The sequence below is a fragment of the Sciurus vulgaris genome, assembly GCF_902686455.1.
Source record: "Sciurus vulgaris genome assembly, chromosome: 1".
In the NCBI taxonomy this organism is placed as follows: domain Eukaryota; kingdom Metazoa; phylum Chordata; class Mammalia; order Rodentia; family Sciuridae; genus Sciurus; species Sciurus vulgaris.
Genome location: NC_136461.1, coordinates 72,801,832 through 72,815,754, shown reverse-complemented (window position 1 = coordinate 72,815,754; position 13,923 = coordinate 72,801,832). Strand labels below are relative to the sequence as shown.

General features: G+C 40.1%; 1 protein-coding gene across 1 annotated transcript in view; it reads left to right on the top strand.

Annotated features, from left to right (window-relative positions):
• The window catches only part of DDAH1 (dimethylarginine dimethylaminohydrolase 1), a 128,433-nt gene that overhangs the window by 92,974 nt on the left and 21,536 nt on the right, over positions 1-13,923 (top strand). The window contains exons 3-4 of the mRNA XM_079139957.1: positions 1,774-1,847; positions 2,703-2,822. Coding sequence (XP_078996083.1) covers positions 1,774-1,847; positions 2,703-2,822 — 194 coding nt within the window. The remainder of the gene's footprint in view (positions 1-1,773; positions 1,848-2,702; positions 2,823-13,923) is intronic.

Genomic DNA, 13,923 nt, shown 5'->3' with positions numbered 1-13,923 from the left:
AGGTATTCTATCCTATTGGTTATGCTTTCTATGGAGTTTTTAACTTGGTTTATTGTTTCCTTCATTTCAAGGATTTCTGTTTGTTTGTTTTCAGTATCTCTAACTCTTTATTAAAATGACTTTTGCTTCCTGTATTTGCTCTTTTAACTGTTGATTCATGCAATCATTTAATGCCTGCATTTGCTGTTTCATCTCCTCGTTTGCTTCCCTGATTGTTTTAATGATGTACATTCTGAACTCCCTTTCTGACATTTCTTCTGCTGTGCTGTCATTGGGTTTTATTGATATAGTATCTAGGTTTGTTTGGGACATTTTCTTCCCTGTTTTCTCATATTGGTCAGATATCAGTGGGACTCTGAGATATTGTGGATTTCCTCTATTGGCTTATAGTGTCCCTGTAGATTTCCAGTATATCACCTCCCAAGCTTTCAGTAGCCTGAAGTCTTGGAGGAACTTGATAATGCAGTGCTTCCGAAGAAAGCTGCCCCTAGCCCGCTATTGGTTCCAGGGCTGTGGGCTGGTTCTGCATGGAATCCTCTCACTGGGCAGGCCTGCTCCTAGAAGCTGGCTATAGACAGGGCCTGACCCCGCTGGAGGGAGCTGGGCTGCTCGGGAAATCCTCTCGCTCCCCTGCCCTGGTCCCAGAAGCCCCCTTTGGGCCGGGGCCACTGCTGGGTCTGGGGCTTGAGGTTGGCTCTGTGCAGAAAAGCTCTCACTGGGCAGGCGTGTTCTGAGTACCTGGCTGTGGACTGGGCCTTCCGTGGGAGGGAGCAGGGCCTTCTATTTCTTAAATGAAAAGTGAATTCTTTATTGTGGTAAAATACATATAACATAAAATTTATCATCAGATCTGTTTCTGAGGGTACAGTGAGAGGCAGTATGTACCTTCATGCTTTCAAGTGGAATTTTTTTCCTCCAAAGAATCCCCACATCTATGTATTGCCTAACCAAGCCTTTCTACAGTAGTTGCCTCATTGCCTAAACTTAGAGACTATTTTTACCTAGTGTTTGCTTTCTGAGTAGAAAAATTGCAGAATTTCAGAGACATCAAATGCCAAGTTCCATCTTCCTTAACTTCTTCACTTTGCAAATAGGTGTCTTGATGTTTCAATTTGAAATAAACAGATGCGTAATTTTAAAGGTGGAGCTCTTAGAGAACAGACCTGAAGATCAGGTGTAAGCACTAAACTCATATTACCCATATTATTTTTTCAGGCCTTACATGATGTTTGTAAGAAAAGGCCTCTGACTTAATTAAAAGCATTATTCTTTTAGGGGGTAACAAAGGGCAACACTGCTAACTCGTCATTGCTATTTCCTAATTTGTGATTATAGATTATGAATGTTTAATTTTTTTGTTTCTTAAATGAACAGTTAATTCGTTATTGAGGTAAAATATACATAACATAAAATTTACCATCAGGTCTGTTTCTGAGGGTACAGTCAGAGGCAGTATGTACCTTCACACTCTTACACACACCGACATGCAGTTCCCAAACTGAAACTCTATTAAACTCCTCCATTCATTTCTCCTCTCAGCTCCTGGAAACCTCCATCCTGTTTCCTGTCTCTGTGAATTTGAAAAAGCTTATTTTTAAGGGCAATTATTTGAGATTAATTTTTTGTAAAGGGAACAGGATTCTCTTGGGTGGAGCTGTTCTCTGTGACAGGAAAGAACTATGTAGTGCTCTCAGGTCAGTATTTATAGATAAAAGAAATCGTGCACAGTCACTGGGGTCACCCACTCACTTTGTTTCATGACATCTGTTATAGGCAGAGAATTTTTTGTGGGCCTTTCCAAAAGGACAAATCAACGAGGTGCTGAAATCTTGGCTGATACTTTTAAGGTAGGTAAAGGATAATTTATGTCTGGCAGAGTAATTACTTAATAAATATTCATAGACCCATTGAATCAATATGTTATGAGTAATGCTGTTTATATTTCACCAGTGTAGCAAAATAAGTCCTAGTATTTGTACATTTGCTAGAAGCTTTGAATGTCTTCAAATTCAAATTTCTTGATAATTAGGCTTCATTAATTAACAGGAGCAACTGATTAAGTTAGCATGGTCATCCTCTGTTTTCTTCCACTATATAATGATACAAACACCTGGCAAATGGTCCTGGAGCAATCAGTGACCAAAAAAAAAAAAAAAGAAGAAGACAGAAAGAAAGAAAATTTAGAGATCCAACTGACTTTTATATGAAATATTACTTTTCTGATCACAATCAGGAAGTCAGAGATTGTCTGTACATGGATGCCTACTATGTGCTGGAAACTAGACTAGGTATTGCACATCTCCCTTCAAGGCTCCCTTCCTGGTCATCAATATATGGCTCTCCAGACTGCTTAGGAAAGAATATAACTGTCAGTAAGTTCCACCCCTATGAGGACATGAGGCTCTGACTGAGCCACAGTTTGCACAGAGTATTCAAACCATCCCACGGTGGTCCACTTCATAGTCCAGAGAGCTGGAAAAGCTCTTGACGCAGTCATATCGGGAGAAAATTCTGCTTGCTTCTCAGAAGTAGTCTTCATTGCCAGTTACCTGACATTACCAAACCTGTGGGTCACAATTTTTCCTTCAGATGTTCAGGGCCCAACAGCCTTCAAATGAGCAAGTGCAGTTCAGGCAGCATTTAATCAGTTTTAGAATTACTCTGCAATACTAAACTGCTTGTTTTTCTGTTTGTCTGTGTAGGATTACGCAGTCTCCACAGTCCCTGTAGCTGATGCTTTGCATTTGAAGAGTTTCTGCAGCATGGCTGGGCCTAACCTGATTGCAATTGGGTCTAGTGAAGCTGCGCAGAAGGCCCTCAAGGTAAATACAATACTATTTTTCTCCTTGCAGCAGCAGTGCCTGCTACAGGGCTTTTCTGATCTGTCCACCAGGTGGGCAGCAAGCAGGGTTGGCAGGGAGAGAACAGAGTGGCAACTGAGAAGTGTGTGATATGCACTGCCGTGATCTGGCATTCATTAGATCCAAGAACATCCAAGTGTAGAAAGAGCTCTTCACTGGTGAAACGTTTTTAGTCACACACCAGATTTCCTTGAACAACCAGGATTCAGAATAATAAGCACCAAACTCATCACGGTTATGCAATCTGGGGATGAGAGGGCATGCCCCCAGGTAGAGCTCCTTGCAAGGTTTCCTCTTTTATGTAAGAGAGTTGGTACATAAAGGCCTGTTATATTATTCTTATCCTTCTGTTGTGTCTGAACTATTTCATAATAATCTTTTAGAAGACTCTGACTCAGAAGTACCTAAAAAGCCTAACTTCTTCATTTGTATTCAAAGTAATTAAATTTTAGGATAGGAAATGTCCCCATTTTTTAGATGAAATTAAGAAAGCCCAGAAAAATTGTGACTTGCCCAGTCACATAGCTAGATTAAGAGTGGAAGTCACTGATGATCAAGACTTTTCTTTTGTCACAGTACTTTCCAGTTCAAAGACAATTTTCTTCTCTGTAACTTTAACCCAGGGAGGTGATCTAGACATCCCAAAAGGCAAAACCTGTCTGTTTCCTCCCCATTGTGTTCCTTCATGTTTGACCCTTCCTAGGCCCTAAATGAATACCTTGTGAATGGATGAATTGATAAATGAGGTGGTGTTATTCATTTTTGCTGATAAGAAAACTAGATTGAGGGGCTGGGGAGATAGCTCAGTCGGTAGAGTGCTTGCCTTATAAGCACAAGGCCCTGGGTTCGATCCCCAGCACCCAAAAAAAAAAAAAAAAAAAAAAACTAGATTGAGTGCCTCACCCCAGGTCAGGAGGCTAGCGCTAAATAGTGGGATGGTACAGCAGCCCCTTCCTCTGAGTGGGTCCTGTACATCAACATGCATAACTTATTCAAGCACCAAATGCAGAGACTCCTCTTAGGGAAAGGGAACAGATCTGTCTGCTCTGACTTACACAATTCATTGATTTGCCCTTTGGGGTTCTTCCTTTTCTACCTCAGTGCTAATGTACCTGGGGCAGCTTGCTGGCAAGCAATCATCGCCCTAGGCTGAATTTCCCCCTGCAGCTCTGGCTGGCTTAGCTGGCCTTTCCCCTTTTTCCCAAACTTTATCTTTAATGGTATTTCTAGGGATTTTAACAACTGTTGCTGAATGTTGTGTCTCAAGATTTGGCGTGTATCATGGTGAATTTTTTTTTCATCTCTTTATGGTATGTCTTTTGGTCTGCTTCATCCAGAGAACTGTGTCAACTCTCTGTGTATAAAAAAGATGATATCTTGAAGGGGAGAGCATTTGATGAATGGTGTTATTCAGGGCATCTAAGAAGATGTATTTCTCCTTCAGGAGTAACTGTGGTATGTTTGGCAGTCAAATTGATCTGCCATGTCTGAAATGGAGTACAAAAGAAGAAGAGGGCTTAAGCTGGTCTCCATACCATGTCTTTGAGTTCACAATCCCTTTGTAGATGGACAAATTTTAAAAAGTAGCCCTTTCTGTCATTCTGAGTAGGCTAGGCCCCTGACTCAAACAATGCAGCAGGCCCCTAACTCACCAGGACACTAACTCAAATAGTAGGGGAAACTAGCATATAATAAAATAAGAGATAATATAATATGGCTAATTAACATGACATTATATGAAATACCCTCTAATTCCTGTTCAAAATTTAGAGGAAAAGGGTGATTCCCTCTGGGCTAGATATTCAGAGAAAGTTTCCTGGAGAAAATGGGTCTCCATGTGCATCTTGAAGGACAGATGGCATGTGGCAGGATGGGAGTCAGTGAGAGTCTTTCAGGTGAGGCTGTTACAGAAGCAAAGAGTAAGCAAAGCACATTCATGAGACATGAGCAAACCAGCCCAACTGATCAAGGATTTTCTTGTGGACCTCTGGATGGGGAAGGTGAGATCTAAAGAGGTCAGAACTTAAAAGTTAGGAAGACAAGATTAATACTGTGAAGCAGGAGTCTGGGCACTAGCATTCTCCCGATTCCTTCAGAGATGTTAGACCAACATTTCTTTCGCAAGTAAAAAAAAAAAAAAGTTGGAGGGGGAAAACCCTTCAGTCAGAAAAGAGGACCACTGATGGTCTAGAAAAGAAAGCCAAGGCCCGAGTCCCATTTATGTCTTAGCGACTTACTCCCATTTCTTTATTCATCTTTTCCTTCCTATTGTCAGGTTCTCTAAAACCACATCTCTTAAGGACGTCCTATGTTGAACTCATAAGCCCTCCTTCCTGTAGAGTTCATGAGTTAGTATTAATAATGATGTTCATTCTCTACTTGAAACCTGTGTCAGAAGCTATAAATAGTCCTCACAAGCTAGAAAGGCATTCTTTGGAGATCGTATTTTCCATCAGCAAACGTGCTGCCTAAACCATGGGCCTGCGGAGTTGGCAAATGCCCACCTACCATGTTCCTAACATCAAAAACGTCCTTTTACTTTGTAGTGAGAGCAGGAGGACAAACCAAACTGGAGAACAATCAGATCTCCCAGAGGGAATGAACTCAGGTCAGAAATGGGTGGGTTGGTGAAATTCATATTTAGGTAAGCCAGTGATTTGAGAAGTCTAGCTCCTGAATTGGAACCATCAGTAAAGTGGATAATTGGGTAAGTCCTACTACTGACATGGAGACATAAATACTGATGTAGACAGAGAAAACAGATGGATAGAGATAGATTTATCATTTACAAATGCAGAAGTGTTCTTGGTTTATTTCCCCCATTTTTCAGATGAAAATATTGAGAGTTAATGAAATAAGCATTTTGAATAGGATCTCATGTTCCAGAATCACATTTCCTGGGCCCTAATTTCTCTTCATCTCAATTGCCCACTCAGCTTTCCATGGCTGACACAAATATCTGAGATAAATCAACTTAAAGAGATTTAGTTTTTGTTTTTGTTTTTTTTTTTAAGATCCTGGGAATTGAACCCATGCATGTTAGGCAAAAAGATTTATCTTGCTTGGCCATGTTGCTTTGGGTCTGGGGTAAAGGAGAACATCATGGTGGGAAATGCATGGCATAGTAGAGCTGCTGACCCTATGGCAGTGGGGAAACAGGGAGGGGTCAGGGGTCTCAATGTCCCCTTCAAGGGCATCTCCCCCAATGACCTAACTTTCTGCTAAAATTCTACCACCTTCCAGTAGCATCATGGATGTGGACCAAGCCTTTAACACATGGAATTTTTTTTTTAAACACAGTACAGTTTTTGTTTTTGTTTTTGCTTTGTTTTGGTACTAGGAATTGAATCCAGGGGTGCCTACTGAGTCATATCCCCAACTTTTTTAACTTATTTTTTTATTTTGAGACAGAGTCTTATTAAGTTGCTTATAACCTGCCTAGTTGCCCAAACTGGCTTTGAACTTGTGATCCTCCTACCTCAGCTTCCTGAGTTGCTGGGATTACAGGCATGTGCCACCACCATGCCTAGCTGACACATGAACTTTTTAGGGACATTTAAGTTCCAAACATAGTGCCCATCCCATCCATACACATTTTTTTTTTTTCCTGTTGGAAACCCTTTGTAAATTATTTTACTATGGGTTGGTTTGGTGGAGCTCCCTCTTCTCTTGTCCTCTCTCTCTCCAACTCTCCCTCCTCTTCCCACTTTTTGCTGATATCCAAGATTTGACTGGTCTCAGGGAGGGCATGAGTTTTGTCCCAGATATCTATTTTTTCCCTTGCAAACCTTGATGTGGACCTTGCTTCTGTAAAGAAGCCCTGGCCACTTGGGCATCTTTTTAAAAGGCAAATTATTTAAACAGAGGTGAATTGTACTTTCCTGTGCCACACACTGAAAGCTTGATTACTTCCCACATCTGTCACTGCACTCTGAGTACTGGTTTCCTTCAGAGTCTGAAAGCAATTTCTTACATATTCATGTAAAGCTGAGAGCCCAAGGGTTTCTGGGTGGTCTTATTGCATTTGAAACACTTAGCAATGGGTTGCAATCTATTCTTGGTTAATGAAGTGGGTTCTTAAATGGAGATAGTCATCATATCTGTCTAGGTTGTAGTACATTTAATAGTGCATGCATTGTATACTTAAATGAAATCATCCATCTAGGAAGATTTTAGCAACTCTCTGCTAAAAAGCCCAGAACACATTTAACACAGGGTACCAACCTAGGAAAGGAGAAAGAAGGGCATATTATTATTAAATATTTTACATTGGTATGGGCAAGGTACTGGAAGTTAGGTTGATTTGAACCAATTCCTAAATATCTTTAACATCAAATTTTATCCCAGAAATGCTGTTTAATCAAAATTTGTCTCTAGAGCAGCCTGCTTTTTCTATAGATTTCTCCTACATTTTCCATAGTTTCCTTCATGCCCCTGGACAGCTGCCACCTTCATCCTGCCCCTCTACCTATAAAAAGGAATAAGATTAGTTAATACATTCACAGGCATGGGACTTACTGGCCACCTTCCAGAAAAAATATCTGTCTTCTCAAAGATGAGTCCTCACTGCACCACAGCTGGAACTGCTGCTCACAAACACAACTCAAGCAAAACAAGCCAACCTCCAAAGGATACACACTCTTATTTATTCATATAAAGTTAAATAACAGGCAAAACTATTCTATACTGTTAGCTGTTGGAACAGTGTTTACTTTACGAAGAAGAGAGGGATTCGTGGTCCAGAAGGTCATTTTGTATGTTGGACTTTAATTTTTAAAAAATTTATGAGGAAAAAAAACATCTATTATTGGAAGAGGGCTGTGATTGTCTTGGAGAAATAATTCCCTAGTAGCAAGGTCTACCCCTGCTTTCTCTTGTGCATAATGCCTGTCTTTTCTAAAGCCTAGCCTGTTTTTAATTTTTTTTTTTTTTTAATTAAGGAAAAAAGAAAGACATGGTGAAGAGTAAATTGGTACCGCATCTAACCCATTCTTTTTTTAGATCCTTTACAAAATCAATCGCCTTCCTTTCCAAGAACCTGGATTAATTGTGTACTGTTTGTCTCAGGAGGACAGATTGTGATATCTGCCCTCAGGAGGGACTCACGGTAATTTTGAGTAATGATCTTTAACTCAATCTCCTTGGCAGCATTCATTCCTCCAGTCGTCCTGTCCTGTCGTCTGGGGTGGGGTTGGGGGTGCTGGGGAGGAAGGAAAATTGAAGAGGGGGGAGGAGGGAAGAGAAGGAGTGAGGCCAGGAGGGGGAAAGGAGGACGAGGTGGTGACCTCTAGCTGAAACTCCCCTGAAATGAATCAGATGAGGAAGCTGCTGCCCAGCCTCAGGGACGACAGTACCTATGTGCTGGGGGACTCTGCCATCTGCTGGCTGGGTAGAGCGGGAGGAGCAGCCTCACCTTCCTACTAACCCTGTGCAAGAGACTGGTTTTTCCTTTTGGGCACCTACAGTATTGTGTAGTGCTTTTCTTTCTTCCTCTCTTTCTTTCTTTTATTAATAATTATGTTCTTTTGTATCACAATAAATTATTATTTTAAAATAGAATTATGAGATCATCCCTCCACTTTTCCATGTCTTTGTCATGTAAATGGAGCTGCAACACAGTAAGTGGGATTCCAGTAGGCTTGTAATTTTAAATTAAAATGCTCACAATGCATCTCAATGGAGATGTCTTTTAGGTTTCTGATCTACTTCCTGAAATAACTGACTGCATTTGTAAGATTCCTTGAATGAGGACAAGAACTGCTTTGCAGCTAATTTAAATTGCATAGCACACAGCCTGTTTTCCTTTTGAATGACTAACTACATAATAGAGATCACTCAGACAATATTTCCTCTTGTTTTGACTCAGCTTCAGCATTGATTTTTTGTCCAAAAACGTCTGTTATTTTATAGATCATCATATAAAAATGAAGATGGAAAATCCCTTAATGTGTTTGGATTTTGCATGTTTTTTATTGCCTGGAATTTCCTTTAATGACAACTAGAACAGTTACTGTAAAACTCAAAAACAGAATGAGAATTAACTAGTATCAACAGGGTGATTGAAATGGAAGAATAAAGATTTGGAACTTTTAATTGTTGTCTCAGGGAATCCTAACATGTAGCCAGGAGACTTTCCCCTTTGGATCTCTACCATGAAAGGCTTACTGGCAGTTCCACTGTAGTTTTAACTTAGTGTTATTTAGTCTTGTTATCTAGTTGTCTTTTCCAGTTGTATTCATCAGACCCACGAAACAATGATATTTTCAAAATCTATCATGTCTGTATCGAGAAATTGAGACACAAAACCAAATAGTCTGGGAGTTTATACCAACTGCTTATACTCCTCTTCCTGGAAGCATTTGCCTTATCTGATAGTATTCCCAGAGCTGTATGCCAACAAGACTGGGGTGGCCAAAATTAAATGCTTTGGCGTGATAAAGCAATAAATAATTTGAAGCTATAAGACCAAAACAGCCATGCAGGATTTTAGCATTAGTTCCAAGGCAGGAAGAAGGCAAAATTAACCAAGTAGGAGAAAGGGAATAATAATAATGTGCCTTTTCCTCCCCTTTTGGGCTTTCAAGAAAATGTCAGAGGAAAAACAAAGAAATTGTGGTCAAAGTGCTGTTGTCCATTACACAATGAAACATCAAGAAGTGCTCAACTGATTCTGTGGATTATCTTGAGGGGAAATTCAAGTATCTGTGGCAGGGCAAATGGCCTTACAAGGAACTGTGCAATCCAAGACCCTCACTTACAGAAGACAAAGTCTGAAAGTGATCTCACATTAGTTGTTCCTAGTGAGAGGAGTGGTTTAGAATCATCTGAGAAGCTTTCTGGAAACCCATTGCCTTTGGCCTATCTCAGAAAATTCTGGTGTGCTCAATCTGGGAGAGAGTTTGGGCATCTGCACTTTTAAAAAATTCCATCAGGTGATTCTGATGCACAGGCCAAGTTAAGAGCCACTACCTTCAAGGATACTTGAAACTTCCCAAAGCACCTAGCTTAGAATTCCAAATAATGAGCATATGAAGAGGCCAGCACTACATAACATAGGTGTAAAATAACATTCCCATTAGTAACAGTGAAAGTAAGGTAAGTGTCCAAATTAAAGCCATAGAAAGCTAGGAACTCCTGACCTTTTTTGCTGCCTGAAATTCAACACTGTATACACTTGAAACGTAATACCTTACAGGGTAATAATTTGGATGTCATCACATGCTAAAATTCCTTATTAAAATATTCCAAGTAATCAAAAATCACTAATGTCATCATTTTCTGAGAACAGGAAACTTGAATACGACCCATGTTACCATACCACTTCCCCCAACACATATACACACACACAGAAAAGCCTAACAGTACCTAAGCATGTGAAGATTTGTGCCAGAAAGAAAAAGGAAAATTAAACTGCATGCCATTCTGATACTACAGAAGGATTTACTTTTTAAATAATCATTTGTTGATTTTACTAAAGAGACATATTTGTCCACTGGGCCAAAAGGGCTATGAGGGCAAAGCAGGGCACTTAGAATCCAAATTCATGGATTGTTGTTCTGGCTTAGCCTCCAGCTCTCCCTGTGTAACCCCATGTCCTGTACTCAGTCTGTTCTTTAAAAAAAAAAAAAAAAAAAGTTGAATCAACCTCACTAGGAAATGAAAGCATCATTCTTTCCCACTGGAAATTTCATGATGACCAGTCAAGGTGCAGGACAATGCCTTGAACATGGGAATGTGCAACTGCTTGGCAAAATGTAGCATCCATATAATTACAAAGCACTTGCAGTGAGAATTATTCTAAAGATGGTTCACTGTAGACTCTGCTGCTGTGGTACTGCCCTCCTAGTGACTGTTAGTGATGGCGGACTTTGGCTTTGCAACATCTTTATGCCTGTCTCAGGGTTAAAAAAAAAAAAGAAGAAGAAGAAGAAGATTCTAGTATTTATTGTTCCATTTTCTTTTAGGAGGTTTTAATTTTATATGTATACACATATACACACGCACTGTTGGATATCTAACAAACCAGATCCTTTTCTAATTCATACATTAAAATCTGACGGGGAGGAAAAAAAGCTAAAAAAAAAAAAAAAGACTAAAGTTTTTTATTGTTTCTTCTGCAAGAAAGACTTAAAAAGGAAATTGAAAAGAGATCACCATAGAACTTGAAGCTTGGGCTTCCTGGTCACACAGCACTATGTACTGAGCAGCAACTACATGAGAAATACTATCCCAAGCATAGGGATACTGAGAAGAGTGAAAAACAATTTCTGCCCACAGGGTTGCTCTGACGTAACTGGAGAAACAAGAAAGCATTAAAAGACGAATACTGTGCAGTGTGACACAAGGTAATTGCCTAATGAATGGCTCTCCATCCTGGTAAAGGTGCTGGAAGGTCTGAGGAAGGAGTGATCACAGGATGCCGAAGTCAAAGGCTGAACATAAGCCACAGGCTGACCCAAAGAAGCGATCATTACAAACAGGACAACTCGGAGGACTGCCTGTTTATAATGAAGAGACATTGTGACTGTAATGGGTGGGGCCTGTGTCCAGGGAAAGAAAGAAAAGGTCTAACATAGAAGTTTAGGCTGGTCCAACTTGTACCTTGGCAAAAGGGGTTGGGGTTTTCTAATCTATGGGCTGTGGCAGCCTCCAAAGTTTTTGGCAGAGGAGTAGAAGCTGAAGGTGGTCTTTGAGAAAGGCATTATGCTGTAATGCCTTTATCAGGAATAAAAATTAGGAGTAATAAAACTAGTTACATGCCATAGTGCTGTCCAGAAGTAAAGAGAGGAGGGTCTGTGAAAATGGAAAGGACAGTGCAGAAGGTGAGGCCCAGTTAGAGGAGGAACAGAGCACTGTGACTGGTGGGCTTTGAGGAGAAGAAAGGGATCAGCTCAACACTGGCAAATGATTACAGAACTGCTGCCCTGTGGTAGGCCCACTGGGGAAGCCTCTGGGGGCTCAGTGAGCAAAATGACTTCAGAAACATCTGCCAGAATGGGGTGCCTTTTAGGGGGATTTTTGGAAAAGAATTAAAACTCTCCAAGGCACCACGAACTCAGTTTTCCCCATCTCCTACAAAGAAACAAGCCACCGAGAATTGATGGACAAAAGCATGTTGCTCGATTTCACTGACCTAGATTCACGTTTTGGGAACTGAGTGATACTCAGACATGTCCAACTGACTGCAGCTCTGGTAGAAATCCAGTATCTATGCTTGTGAGACACAAATGGGGTTGGCTTCCATGTCAGTTTCCATTGGCAGCAGTGGAATCAACATTCATCCAAATTCCTAGTCTCTGTCCTTTTCTCTTTTCCATTTAATTTGTCTTTATCTACTCACACTGAAAGCCCCCCACAACACACACACACACACACACAAAAATCACTTTAGTAACATTTGCATATCTTCCATCTCCAGCAGTGTCAGATTTTTTTTCCTGGCTGAATTTATTTGGCAAAAGATCGCAAAACAAAACAAAACACCCAGAATGGTTCCTGTCCCAGGGGCTGAACTTGTACCTCACAGCATGACCCCTGTGATACTCTTGGCCATGCCAACACCAGTGCCATTGCTGTTGAAGGGATTAGGAAAAGTGTCAGTTGAGCTGGAAGGAGGAAGGTTTTGAGTTTTGGGTTACCGTTTCTCTGTGGAAATCACAAGTTTGAAATGCCTTAGGTGTTGATGAGTGTCCTATTCCTTGGCTGAAGGTTAATATAGCATATGGTTAAACAGAGACACTAACTTTGAAGTATCATTTTAACCATGAATTCTTTACCAACCTCTGGGGAAAACATCCCCACCTCCTGACACAATACTAGGACCATCTGATGTGCAAGAGAAACAGATTAAAAGTAAATTTGCTACCACACTTCTGTAAAACCATCACACAAGCATTACCCTGCTCTTAATAATTACTTATTTCTCCTTGTTTTCATCTTTTAAAATGTTATATCAGTCCAGCAATCTTTAAGAATATTTGTAATCTTTACTTTTCATTAAGGGTCCCTGGATGGTTGTTTTGCCACTTTTGGGTCCCTATATTACTCATAACACTTTTTGTCTGTAGATGTAAATGGTAGCTTTGGAAATAGCTGACATCAGCCATTTCCTTTTATCTCTTTCCAAAGTAGAAACAAGTTCAAAGCTGTGATCACATACCCAGAGGTGACTCACAGCTACAGAGTTAAAAAAAAAAAAAAAAAAATCAGAAGCTGAATCGATTACATATTGTGTATATTTTCTAATCCTTTTTTTATCCATACCCTGGCAAGTGATAAGAACTAACTATAGGTCAGCTATTAGTAGTTGTATTATAAGTAACAATAATACTACCTTTTAGGTGTGAAGATAATGCTAATTTGAATTTGAATAATCTGTTAGTGGTTCTCAAATTTAATAAACCCCAGAATTGCACAAAGTATGCATTTAAAATGCACATCACCTTCCTGGAGTTCACCATGAGAAATTTTGATTCAGCAAGACTGGTAGGAGCTCAGGAGCCACTGTGTGATTCTGATGCAGGTCATCTGTAACACCACACTGTGAAAATCTGACTCTCTCTGAAACTCACCAGACATCAGTTCTATGTCAGCATTTGAGGGCAAGGGGAGAAATTCGTTGCTAAAGTAAGTTGCTATGTCCTTAAACAGAGAATGCCACCTAAAACCATTCAGAATAATGTCATGTTGGGTAAAATCATTGGCACATTAGAGAAATAGCTCTCCCATGAAGAAAACCATACATCACTCCCCAAGATTATGAACATGCAAATGCTTAAGAAGTGCTGACTTCTCTCTAAAATACTGTGCCTTTTTAGGGGGTGTGCTTCCAGAATGAAAACTATTTATCATGTTTTCCATATAGGATCTTTCTCTCACTGATAACATTTGAGCATTACAATAAATGTCTCTGCAGTGAGTTTTTACTGCACTAATTCTCATTAAACATCTAGACCCTCAGACTTGAATAGAGAAGTCTGCCTTCCTGCCCAGCTTTGAAGTCTTGTGGCTTGAAAACAAACATGATACTAAGCTCTTCAATTAGGAATAGTGGAAGGAAAAG